This window comes from Gymnogyps californianus, chromosome 2 (genome assembly GCF_018139145.2).
Source record: "Gymnogyps californianus isolate 813 chromosome 2, ASM1813914v2, whole genome shotgun sequence".
NCBI lineage: Eukaryota > Metazoa > Chordata > Aves > Accipitriformes > Cathartidae > Gymnogyps > Gymnogyps californianus.
In genome coordinates, this window is record NC_059472.1 from 116816688 (window position 1) to 116830642 (window position 13955).

Sequence of the window (13955 nt, forward strand, 5' to 3'; positions counted from 1 at the left end):
AGATTTCAAATGTTTCAGTTGGAATAGGGGAAGAACTCAACCGCAGGAATTAATTCCTGGGTGAGAAGACTGATGCTGCAAAAGACTGGGTAATTTCTTCACTTGCATCCAGTACACTTCCTGGTGTTGAGCTGTTCACAATGCTGAACTCAAAGCCTTGGGACTGGAAAAAACTTTCTTCAAAAAAAGACCTAGGGCCTCAAAATGTTTGAAATCCTTAAATTTAACTTATGAAGATGTCATCTCTCTTAGTAGTCTGCAGGAAGTGAGGGATTTGTTTCCTTTTTCTCCATCCCCAGACACATCAAACTTAAGTTAAAAAAACAAAGACCCTGTAAAACTTCGAGGTGCTTAAGCTGCTGTAATTTATTTCTATAGCAAGTTTATTTGTTACGTTCAGTAGATTCTCACCAGCTTCCTGAAGTGCAACTTAGGCTTCCAAGTCTCTCTGTGAGTCTGTCTAACCAGGGTGCTTGAAGAATAAGAATATGTAAGGGTTATGAATGAAAAATAACAAATAATGTAGATAACAATCCACACAAAAAACATTTCTCCCTCTTCTTCAGCTGCATTTGTCTTCTGGGTCTCAGCTGAGGGAGGCCCAGTTGGATTCAGTGGACTGAGTCCAAAAGTAATGTAAATTGCACTCATTTAAGAAAAAGCCGGTTGATGAGGCTCTGGATTTTAGTTATCTGCTGGGCACTTAAAGGATCATGTGTTCTGTGGATAAAGTTAAGAACATGCATTATTCAGTGGAAGGCATTAACACTTGAGAGGGATACTTCTAAGAAATTTATAATCGCATCTTGGTCTGAGAAGGTAAGCAACAACAACAAAACAGTTTATCAAAATATGCATGCTCTGTCAGTTATGTCAATTTTGAGTCTGAAGGCAATACTGTCTGAAATGAGAATTTTGTAAAGCTCTGCTCTTGCTTTTGTGGAGGAAAGTCAAGCCTTACAAAAGCGTGAGAAGTTCTTTGAAGGCATCTACATGTATGTGACTATTATGTATCTTATTAGCATAGTCGAAGACTTTCTCCTGAATTAGGGAACAGTGGGTTGAGTTCTGTCATTTTTTGCTTAGTGTCTACAGAAACAGTGACTGAGTGAATCGGTAAACATACCAAGAGATCGGGAAAAGAAGGGAAAGGTTGAACAATATTTTTCCTCTTCTTGCAGTATAGACTTTGACTTGTATACAATATAAAGAGAAGACGGTTACTTCGCACTTTATTTTGGTATGCATATGTGATCATGCAGTAGAGGAGGAGAAAGATTAGTGAAATATTAGTGAATGTGCTTTTAGAGATAACTTTTTTGAACTGTCACCTGCCAAAAAACACGTAACCTTTTCTATTACCAGGCAAAGAGGCAATCAAACAGTTTCCTGGGAATATTAATTTTAAAAGCAGTAGTGAACTAGTTGTTGAGACTAGAGAAGGTGGGAAATGCCGTGTCCCTGGGCTATGTCAAATGGTTTTTAAATAGTAATCAGTCCCTCCTCTTTCTCTCTTTAAAGTCAGAAGTTGTTATTCCTTAGGTAAAGGCTGTTCTCTTATTGAATGATGTTAAGGTGCTAGAAAATTTGTAATGTAGTCCATGCAATTTTCTGATTTTAAGTGTGATATTTTAAGGCAGACTAAAGACAATAACATTACTTATTTAGCAAAGGCAACTTCATCCCCTTTTAATCTCTACTTTATAGTGTACAGGAGTGCCCTAAGAATACTTGAAATCCAGACATTTTCTATGTTTTTATGTTCATGGCCTGTATGTGTCAGTTTTTAATATTTGATTTCTCTGTTTATTCCCTTGGTAATAAAATTGGCAGAAAATTGGTAAGTAATCGATGGGAATGCAAAGTACTTTTTTCCCCTACTTTAACAGTGGTGTTTGAGTATTTATGTAACTGAAAAATAATACAGGACTTGTATAAACTGTTAATTGCAGAGGGTTTTTTTGCCTCTAGTGTCACAGGATCATTGTAGTCTTCATATTTTATCAGGTTGAAAAGAAACATGTATGAGCTTTGTAGAGGTTTACTGTGTTGTGACTAACACGATGGGTTAGGTTTGACTGAACCAATTTTGATAACAAACCTTTTATGAACTGTTGTTTATATAATTTTAAACATTTTAAATAAGTTCTTTGACTATATGAAAACTATGTTTTAACCTTTTGAAAATTAGGTTTTCTGGTAACTTTTTGGCTACTTAAACTTTCTTTCCCATTTACTTTTCCTGAGTATGTACTGCCTATTGACTGTGATTATTTTGGTACTATGAGACTTTCTTAAATGTTGGAGTGTTTTTGGAGGGACAAATGAGGTTATGAATTGAGCATCCAGACGACTGTTTGTACCACCTAGTTTAGCATGGTGCCCCTATGCCAAATTATTTCTTTGCAAGGTTTCTCTCCACAAAATTCTGCTCTGACCAGGGCATACTCCCTTTTAGGAGCTGTACAAGTTTGTGTGGCAAAGGGTGTGTTCTGGGTGTAAACGGGATCTTTCCCTCTTCCTTTTCTTAGCCGGTCAGGTACTCATTCACTTTGTGGAAGGACTTGTTCCCTCTGTTGTCTGGAGGGAGAAGAATAATCAGCAGTTATACTTTCTTCTTTCCCTGCTGGCTGCCATTGGCAATTATGACAGATGGTGTTGGAGATACACATGTAGAAGTGTTATGTACAGCATCTCTTTACAACATCCTTGAGCTAAGGCTGTCAAAATCTGTTAGATGTTCCTATATCATACTGCAGGCACCATGTCCAAATTTTGCTATATACCACTTTGGTGTTTTTACATTAAGCAGCCACAAAGGCATGCAAGAGATCTTGTTCTGCATAGAGGCGTTGAGATGTAATAAGTTTGCCATCAAATTTGTAGTAGTAGTGGACCCTCATGTTTCCAGACTGCACAAGTATACAAACACAGCAGACATAATTCCCTGCACTATAAATAGGAGATCAGGGACTGTAAACCATGAAACATTTTCTAGGAGTACAGCCACCAAGACTTTGATTTGTCAAGAAGTTATAGCTTTTTGATTTAGTTGACCACTCAGCCTTAACTGCTTTTTCCTTATGATTTTTATTTGTTCTGTAGTTAGTAAAATACATGTCTTCTCTGCCTGATGCCTCTGTTTCAGCTGTGCTCTGCAAGTTAGGGAGGACATTCTGTCATCTGTCCTGTTGGCCTCACTCTGAAAGAGTTGAGACAAGACCCTTGTTCCTGAGTGTTCATTTGCTGTAAGAGATTTTTTTTTTTTTTTCTCTCAAGAGGTGTTCTACTGGACTGATTAGCTCCATGCAGTTAACCTGTCTTGACGTATTATCTGCCTGATTCGATTATTGAGGATACTTAAGGATTCTGCCAAGCTTCATCTTAGGAGTTTTAGGCTTGTAGCGCAGCCTGGACCTGATGACCTTTTTCTTTGATTTGATAGAAAACTTGAGTTCAATCCTTTAAAAGGGCTTTCTTGGTAACCCTAGTGTTTGCAAGAAAGTGAAATCCAGACAGTTTTCAATTTATTTTCCTTTTTAGAGTTGCCTTAGTTTCTACCCAAGATTTTCATGAAATTTGGCAACCATATGCCAGTGTGAAACCAGCAAGTTACCTATTAGTATTCTTCCCTGATCCTTTTGCTTGGGATTTAGGACATCTTTGCCTGTTATGTGAGAATAGTTCCATCATTTACCTTGCACAGAAGTAACTGCCTTACTACTTGCATGGCTGTCATGGAAGATTTTGGAGAGAAAACATTTTTGATATGACAGTTTTTTAGTAATGTGTCTGGAAGGTTCTTGGGAGCTTCCTCTAGGTGATACAATCGTGGAGCCCCACAGTGGAACACCCATGGGGGTGAGCGCTCTGAGAAGGAGGCCGCCAATCAGTGAGTTCAGATTTTTCTCCAACGCAAATTCCCTTCACCATGTCCTTGCTTTCTTTGTTGAAGTTCTTGGAGCTTTGAGGCTGAGAAATGCACCTCACACTTCTTAGCTCCTCATGAGAATACTGGGAAGCACAAGGTAAATGAATCATGTAGGACTACTATGTAAGATTAAAAAAAACCCCAAAACAACCCCCCCAAAACCCCAACCCCCAAACTTCTAGGGCTGATTGCTTGTGGTACATGTGTTAAGGTGAAAATTCATCCTGAGGAATTCCATTTAATGACAAATAACTCTTGTTTTGGTAAATAATTTGAAATTCTATGCTTTGTTTGGGAACATTTGTATTATCAGGGTGCAGGTCTCAGAATTCTATGCAAACAGCTACTAGAAGATTGTTATACTGAACATATTTCCAATTAAACACAAAACTAAAAATAATAAAATCATTAACTTTGTCAAATTGGAAACTGCTCAGAATTGTTCATTTTTGAAAAAAATTGTTTAACTTTTTTGTTATGGTGAAATCAGAGTTCAAGGTCTTGGAATTTTACACAGGATGAATGTTCAGGATTTTTATAAGTTATATTAAATGTTTGAAGATAGGTATTGTGAAAGATGCTTATGTCAGTTTGAAAGCCTTGACGTACATTGCATACTGTTTAACAGTATTTTACATTTATTTAGGTTCCTCTAAAGAAGGAGGAGCTGGAGCTGTGGATGAGGATGATTTTATTAAGGCATTTACAGATGTTCCTACTGTACAGGTAAGATGCTGTGTATACTCAAGTTTGTTTTCAGAAATACGCTATTTGCGATAGTGTGTGTTAGCCTACTTTTAAAACTTCTGTAATTTTACAGTCTTCTAAGCAAGTGTCATTACTTTTCCTTCTTTCTGAATTTACAGTCTCCATGGAAAGCTCTTTACTTTTTCTAGTTACCAAAAACCCCACCTTTTCTTTACTGTCCTGCTAAATTATTATCACATTGTGTTTCAGCTAAAATCCATTATTGCTTTTCTTAATCTTTTCCAGGGAGCTACTGAAAATAATGGTATATTTTAATTTTAATAAGAAAAAGATTTCTTAATAATGTTTGGAAAATCTAGGACTGCAATTTCAAGGGATAATCAAGTAATAATAGTACAGGCAAATAATTAAAAAAGCAAGAATGTGTTTTCAAATGTGCCTGAATTGTAATGATGTGTGTCTGGCATACATGTCCTCATCTCTAGCAATACTTCAAAAAAAGAAATCTAGTGCCTTATTTGAATACTAATGAACCTGTTGGATTCTGAGTTCTTAGTTGAAAGATCAGCTTTTAATTTGTATTCTTTAAGTGTGGGAATTGTATGTATTTGGTATTTTCACACAGTTGAGTCATTTAACATGCTTATATCTTCCTAGACCTATTTTGAATAAGTTTTCCTTGAGCAGCTGAGGTGTGGAAGGCAACCAAAAACTCAGTAAGCCATAGTTCCCAAACACAAGAAGAGTTTTGTATGACTCCCTTTTCTTGATACATACTTTTGTTCTATTTTTATTTCCCAAGATGATAGTGTAGTTATTTGTTAGATCTCCTTCTGTAGGCAGAAATACTGTCTGCTTTTATGAAGGAACACTCCATGATCCCTGTCACATCAAGGAAATCTTTGTCTTGCACTGTAAGAGCTTTATGTTTCTTTGCCTCTCCAAACTGTGTTAAGAATTCTTTGGAGGGCAAAAACATGGAGCTCTTAATACTATTTATCCCCATTACGTTGAACAGAGCCATATTCCACAGCACAGAAAATGTGCTGCTTGTAGTTCAGTGCCTTAGTATTTTGCAGTCCCAAGCAGAGTTCTCTAATTGCTTAAGTTGGTTAATAACTGCAAGAACAAAAGTAGGGTAACTGTATGTCAGTGACCAGCACATGTGATTTTCTGTCTGACTGCTGGATGACCTGGGAAGGTAGGTCATTCCTAAACTGCAAGAGGTGGAGCAGAAAGACACACTTACCTTTACTAATCTCACCCAAGTTGAGGTGAGGAGGTAGGGGAGAAATGTGTAACTGACCCCAAAGTAGCCTGTTTGTTTCATGGATGAGGATGTAAGAAAGATCTGCTGACCAGGCGGGGGGAAAAAAAAAAAGTGGAATTTTTTTAGTATACTTAGGAATAATGACTTTCTGCTGTCCAAGTTTATGCTTCTGGTTGTGTACAACGTCTGGTCTCTCCAAAAAAAGGCAGATCCCGTGTTCTGAGACTATGTTAATTACTAAGGAACAGAGAAGTTTCTGTACTAGACCCTGTGAAGAAAGAATGTTTATGACCTGTAATTTGCCAAGTTATTCTAAAAGCAAAGGAAACTTGTTAGACAGAATGGGGAGAGGGAGTTGTTTGTACATTATTGGGCCCATTCCTGTGTCTTTCTGTTTTCATTACATTTGTGGGTTTCAGTACTGGCTTCATTGAAAGTAAGGAAGGGAACTATATTACAGAAAAACGGATCCAATTCTCAATCAAGATTAAGTGCATCTGGATTAGTCTAGTAAATTGAGGTTACTTACGGTGTCTATATGTTTAACTCATTCTTAAAAGCCTCCAATGGTAGATCTGCCTTTCCAGTAACCTGTTCCAATGACTGCTCATCATTAATTTTTTTAAGAATATCATATTGTTTACTCATGCCTGGTTTGTAATCCCCATGTTGGAAATACCTTCCATCTGTATAGTTACTCCTCTTATTTGTGTTTGAGCTTTTAATTTTTCTGTCTTTGATGTTGCACTTACCTTTAATGATGCGTGTGTGTGTGTTGCCCTCTAATGGATAACAGCAGTTTATGAAGAAGGTGGGTGATTTTGAGATATAGTCTGATGGATCTGTATGCCAAAAAGAAGTACTGTGGTGAGAGGATTGTGCCTTCATATTTAAGATTACAACCATAATGTTTTTACAACTTTGTTTATTTGCCTTTGCTTAAATTGAAGAAAATTCTGTGTTCAGGTTATTAGGAGTAACTCCCATTAATAGCTAAAATTTGTTTCAAAACAAATTTAGTTGTTTTTATAAAAGTCTGATGTGGGTACTTATGAACAAAAAAACGTATTATGTCATTGACTGAACACAGAATTTCATCTTGGCGTTCTAAAAGTATAATTAATCAAGGGCAGGGAGAAAAGAAATTATTAAAATATTACCTTTTATTCTTCTGAAACTAATGTAGGTTTGGACAACCTTGACAATTTGGGATTTTTCAGTGGAATTACAGATTTAATTTCATGACAAGATAAAATTATGCCATTTACTAAATTCCTCATTACAATGCCAATTTGAATAGCAGAAATTGCATAGATCCAACTCTGTTTGTGCCAGGTAATTAAAGAAAAAATTAAATTCTTTGCCTAGGCATGCAAGTAGGGCGGACATAAACCCATTGTACATGTTGCTTCTGTGTTTCTCTATTGCCTAGCATGTTTTAATCCTGTGGCAGTAACTACAGCAAATGGTGTCTGGTAACACGTAGGCTGACAACAAAAAGTGTCCTATTTTTCAGGATCTACTTAATGAGACAGCTTACAAAAAGTATTTGTACCTTGACCAGAACCTCAGCCTGTTTCGAATGTGCACTAAACAGATCTCAGTTAGCTGCCACCAAAAGGCATGATCCTGCTTCCCTTGTTGCAGTTCACTTCTTTGTGATAAGTTGGCACAGGCTGCTGAGTTGGCAGCGAAATTTTTGCCTTTCCTCTGGTAGAATTAGCTTTTTGTATGTTAAAGCCCTGAATTGGGAAGGAGACAGGGCAATGTGGGTGATGGTAAAGGGGGAGCCTGAGGAGATTGAATCATGTCATGAATTCTGATGGCATTAGGGTCACCATAATATGAAATTGCATCTTTCATTAACCAGTGACTACTCCCTTCCACTTTTAAAAGGAAAATAAGAATTTTCTTTGATAATGGAAATTTAATTTGATAAAAATGCTTACCGAGACACATGTAATATTTATTCTTAATAGTACGGTACCTGTAGAATTAGTGTTAGAGTAAATTAGTGTTGCGTAACAAGTATACGCTGCAAGTATATACAAGTGTATTAAATGGTGATACAAAACTCATGTTCAATTTTGTGGGCAGTGGAGTACAAAGTCTGTTACATTTGGACCCGCTGTTTTCATTAAATCATTTACTCTTTTTAAATTATGTATCAGATGTTTATTGACTTCTAATGAAGAAGAAAACAGTAATCATGAGGAATAGCTTTTTATTTTTTATGGATGCAGTCGTGTCGCTGTATAAAACTGTAAAGCTGCTTCCACAGTGTACCCTGGAAAAGCCTACACAACTGTGTGGTAATAAAAATTTAAATTTTGTTGGTAAAGCATATTCAGAAACTACTTTCCGCATGATAGTGAAGCTGGCCTGGGTGTACTAATTCATCTGTTTCTGAAGTGATTACTACCCTGTTTATCCTACAAACCCGATATGCAGGTATTTTAGAGCGTGGATATTTTCCACCTCCTCAGTATTCCAGCATGAAATATAGAGGCCTCCATAACCATGTTCTGTTAAAGCATTGGAACAAAAGTAGATGTCAACAGAGTCAAGGTCCCATATCTACTGTAAGTTGAATTCATTTGATATGCTCAGGAAATTGGAAAACTAGACTGTATTTGGAATAACTCTTGTAGTAATTTCACATTACCCAGGAAAATAAGATACTTTGTAGAAAATACATGTTTAGTTTAACTGTAGAACAGAAGAAAGACGTTCCTAAATGTTTTTACAATAAAATAAAAGATGCATATATACACGCAGAACAGTGTGTTCAAGAGACCAGTGTCAAAGCTCTTTAGCAATTCTTGCAAAGCAAGGTGTCGTAACCACTGGTCCTTGTTTCCTCTGCATGCTCTGTGCTCTTGCACATACAAAAATTATGTCCTAAATAAATAATGAGGGAGCATCAGGCACCACTATTTAGGTGCTATGTAAGTTATCATGCTGGCCTCCAGCTTTCACTCTAGAGGGGTATGAGTTTCCTTAAAGTCCTGAATCATATCTGCCAGCCCCATGTGGATGTCTTGGATGTGTCTCAGATGGCACCAGATGCCTGTGTATGGGCAACTGAGTTTTGCCCGATGTTTTTATGTAAACAACTTTTGATCCAAAAAATTGGAAATCTTTAGCTGAAAATATGTTTTTGAAAAAACTCTGGCCAGATCAAGTTTCTGGTTAGTAATTTGCTTCATATCCTCTTCAACTTGTTCTCAATCTGGGGAAAATAAAACCTTTAAATTTTGCATATGCAGTGGAGGCAGAAAAGAGCATCCTGTGGCTTATGTCCAGGAGAACAGAAGGGAAGTCGTTTTTTTTCTGACATAAATAATATATTTTCATGACTAGTTGGGTTTTTTTTTCTTCTTTAGAAATCCACTGTTGTATGTGTCCAGTTATCAATTCATGTATTACTAAATAGCGACTGATGCTTGATTAGATTGGTCAGGCTTCAGTTTTGCTGGAGTTACTGTGTAGCAAGAACTCTGACTGGAGGCTACTCCTTGCATTTATTTACTGGCTACATAAGTTAATAAATGATAGGCTTGGAGGAATAATACATGTAGAAGCTATTAAAGCTTTTAATGTATTTTTTCAGACAAATTTTTATTTTAGTGTTGACTAGCAGCCCAGTTAGGTCCTCACAGAGCCATGCACTCTTGTAATGCGGAAGAGAGTCCCTGCCCCAAAAGAGTTACGTCGCGTTAAAATCTGTTGGTTGAGTTTCATTATAATAGTGAGTATGAAAATGAAATTGAATTGCAATAATATTGCAGCAGATTATCTAAAACCTCTGCTCATAGTGAATTTTTTTTTTTTTTTTTTTAAATTGAGTCAATGAAATTCTGGATATGATTAGCTCATCACAAAGGTGAAAGGTGAAATTTTGAGGAAAATGTTGATTGTTCAGCTTTTCTTTTAATGAATATTCACTACTTGGTCATATTCTCAAAGATTTGCCTTAAATGCCCATTTATACCTCTTATACAGTTCTCTGGAACTTTTGGGGCAAGATTTTCAGAATTATAACTGTATTTTCAGTCTTCTCAAGCTATTTTCCTTCATCAGGTTACGTGGGATATTAACAATATAAATTTTCTGATTTTTTTTTAATACTTCAGATCTATTCTAGTCGAGAACTTGAAGAAACGTTGAACAAAATCAGGGAAATTCTCTCAGATGACAAACATGATTGGGATCAACGAACTAATGCGGTAAACTTTTTATCTGGTTTCAGGTTTGGGTGGGTGTATTTCATAAAGCACAGTGTGGTGGGTTGACCCTGGCTGGACACCAGGTGCCCACCAAAGCTGCTCTATCACTCCCCCTCCTCAGCTGGACAGGAGAGAGAAAATAGAACGAAAGGCTCAGGGGTCGAGATAAGGAGAGGGAGATCACTCAGCAATTACTGTCACAGGCAACACAGACTCGACTTGAGGAAAAAAAATTAATTTATTACCAGTCAAATCAGAGTAGGATAATGAGAAATAAAACCAAATCTTAAAAACACCTTCCCCCCCACCCCTCCCTTCTTCCCAGGCTTAACTTTACTCCCAAATTCTCTACCTCCTCCGCCCCTGAGCGGCACAGGGGGACGGGGAATGGGGGTTTGGGTCAGTTCATCACACGTCGTTTCTGCCGCTCCTTCCTCCTCAGGGGGAGGAGGACTCACACTCTTCCCCTGCTCCAGCGTGGGGTCCCTCCCACGGGAGACAGTCCTTCACCAACTGCTCCAGCGTGGGGTCCCTCCCATGGAGTGCAGTCCTTCAGGAGCAGACTGCTCCAGCATGGGTCCCATCCACGGGGTGCAGTCCTTCAGGAACAGACTGCTCCAGCGTGAGTCCCCTGCGGGGTCACAAGTCCTGCCAGCAAACCTGCTTCAGCGTGGGCTCCTCTCTCCATGGGTCCACAGGTCCTGCCAGGAGCCTGCTCCAGCGCGGGCTTCCCACGGGGTCATGGCGTTCTTCGGGCATCCACCTGCTCCGGCATGGGGTTCTCCATGGGCTGCAGGTGGATATCTGCTCCGCCATTAACCTCCATGGGCTGCAGGGGGACAGCCTGCCTCACCATGGTCTTCACCACGGGCTGCAGGGGAATCTCTGCTCCGGTGCCTGGAGCACCTCCTCCCCCTCCTTCTTCACTGACCTTGGTGTCTGCAGCGTTGTTTGTCACACACTCTCACTCCTCTCTCCAGCTGCAATTGTTGCTGCACAGTAACTTTTTTCCCTTTCTTAAATATGTTATCCCAGAGGCCCTACCACTGTTGCTGATGGGCTGGGCCTTCGCCATCGGCGGGTCCGTCTTGGAGCCGACTGGCATTGACTTTATCGGACACAGGGGAAGCTTCTAGCAGCTTCTCACAGAAGCCACCCCTGTAGCCCCCCCCGCTACCAAAACCTTGCCACGCAAACCCAATACACACAGGCAGCCAGATATTTGAAAATGTTTTTTCTTAAAGTAATTACGCTCCAGATAATTGAAGAAATTTTCATTTTAATTTTTAAACCTTGAATTTCTGTATACCAAATAAGTTTGAGCAAGTATTTTAAAAAGGCTGAAATACATTTTTGCTGACATTTAAGTGGAAGCTTTTCTAAAAGCCATCAGGTATGCTTCAGCTGGCATTTATGCAAAATTATATATTCTCCAGGTAAACTGCTAGCATTAGTACCTCTTATGTGTGGCTATGATAAGTTTCACTTGCAGGATTAAAGTGTTTGTGTCTATGTAGCATTTATATTTTTTTGTCAGGTTTTTGGCATCTTAGTGTATGGAAACAGGTATGTGAACAGAATTATGTATTTGTATATTTGTAGACTGGGACGTGAGACTTTTTAGCTCTAGAATTTAAGTAATAGACTTTTTTTACAGTGTTCTAAATTACTTCCATTTATTTCAAAATGATGCTTTGCTTTAAAGACATGCCTACGTACATTTTTGCAATGAAGTTGTTACTTTTTTATTTTGAAATGCATATTGGTAGTGTCCTAAACTAAATGCCTTAAATTTTTTAGCTGAAGAAAGTTCGGTCATTGCTTGTTGCTGGAGCTGCGCAGTATGATGGATTTTTCCAGCATTTACGGTTGTTGGATGGTGCTTTCAAGCTGTCGGCCAAGGATCTCAGATCGCAGGTGGTTAGAGAAGCATGCATTACTGTAGCGTAAGTATTGTTTATGTGCATTTGTGTACATTGCTAGATTTTAGTATGAATTTGACTTAAAGATGCTTTATCAGTGTTGCAGGAAAGATTATCTTGCTGGACTGCTGCACACTATGACTGATAAAGAGTCAAGTCAGCATCTGAAGCTGTAGAGAAAAAGAAACTTTTAAAGGGATTTGGTTAGGTGATACACATTGTTGATAATCCTGTAACAGATTGTATGTGAAGAGCAAGTTACCATCATTACACTGAGTACTGAGTGCAAGTTAATACAAACTACTGTAAGTACTACTGTAATATTGGGGGCTAGTCTTAGGAGCACTTATGCTTGGGTGATTGGCACAGGACTTTACTGTGACTACTTGTAATAACAAAGTGAGCTGCCCTATAGTGGTTTGAACATTGTACATTCTGCTGAGGTAATATCTTTCATGTCCATGATAGTTTTAGAAGCCATGGCTAAACAGAAATAAGATCTTCACCCTTACCATCTTGGGGACTCTCATTAAATTCAAGCCTTATTTTTACACCAGAGCAGTCTTTCCCACTTCCATGTTTTCCATGGCTTATTTTCCTCTGGAAAGGCATTAATGTAACCACTGATTTTCAGTGGTCATCTGGAACAGATATGCCCCAGAGTTCACCCTTGCTATTCTGGTCTCCTGATTGAACAGGCCATGAGGACCTGTTGGAGCATACAGGTGTCCTTGCCAGGGAAATTGAGGCTTTGAGAAAATAATGCTAACCTTTCCTAACATGAAGTCGGGAGTAGTGTAAAAGTACTGTGTAAATGTCCTCATCCAGGCCTAAAAGCCTGGAATTTTTCTTGATCTCTAAAACTTAGGTATATTTGATGTGTCATTTGCTGCTGACTGCAAATTTTTTTTATATAGTCTCTCTGCATGGAAGATGTGTTCTCACCATTGGACAGTTAAATTACTGTGTGTTTTATGTGTTTGTATATTTGTTAAAATTGAAACCATAACCTTTAATAAACAAGGGAGTAAAATTTTTTGGTTGGCTAATTATGATAAATTCAGTAGTTTTGCCTGCATTCAAAAGGAAAAAAAAATCTCCATCATTTCCATAAGATTTTAGATTTATATACTCTCAAAGTGTATTAAAAAGCAGAAATACTATGATATTTTATGTGGACATGAGAATTCTAGCCTTTCAAATTGTGGTATTTGTTTTTCATTACAAAATAAAGTTATTAGTGTTCAGCCTCTTAATGTGTCTGCTAAGTAACAACAGTATTCCACAAACCCTGCATTTCTAATGATACAAGGACTTGGAAATCATGAAATTAAGAAATTCGGTTGTTTGGAAAGATGAATCTTTAGAACATACTGTGAAGTTTGTTATTTTAAGACTAAGAAATTAATTTTTGTTAACAAGTTTTACTTCTTTTTCCTAAATAGTCATCTTTCAACTGTTCTGGGAAACAAGTTTGATCATGGCGCTGAAGCTATTGTGCCTACTCTTTTTAATCTGGTTCCCAACAGCGCCAAAGTGATGGCAACTTCTGGGTGCGCAGCCATTAGATTCATTATTCGGGTAGGTGTTCCTCTCTCACTTTGCTTGCTGGGAATATTCAGGTAGTGGCTCTTTCTAAGAACTTTATAAGCTGAGTCCTTAAAGCTATAGCATATAGAAGAGGGGAATGCTGTACACTAGCTGGTTTTTTTATTGTCTGTTCCTTAAGCGTCTGCTACTGACTGGTGTCTGAGGCAAGATATTTAGCTAGATTTTTGGGACTTGTACTGATATTTTTGTGTTTCAAATAAAAGTGGGAGGTTGCCTGTAGTTTCTACATTAAAAGCTGTGGTGTTCTTAATGCTAGGCACTTACGGCTATTCACTATGATCTCA

General features: G+C 38.1%; 1 protein-coding gene across 35 annotated transcripts in view; it reads left to right on the top strand.

Moving 5' to 3' along the window:
* The window catches only part of CLASP2 (cytoplasmic linker associated protein 2), a 149148-nt gene that overhangs the window by 69411 nt on the left and 65782 nt on the right, over positions 1-13955 (top strand). For all 35 annotated transcript variants that reach the window (XM_050891757.1, XM_050891768.1, XM_050891764.1 and 32 more), the window contains 4 exons: positions 4578-4657; positions 10046-10138; positions 11939-12084; positions 13506-13641. In XM_050891757.1, coding sequence (XP_050747714.1) covers positions 4578-4657; positions 10046-10138; positions 11939-12084; positions 13506-13641 — 455 coding nt within the window. The remainder of the gene's footprint in view (positions 1-4577; positions 4658-10045; positions 10139-11938; positions 12085-13505; positions 13642-13955) is intronic.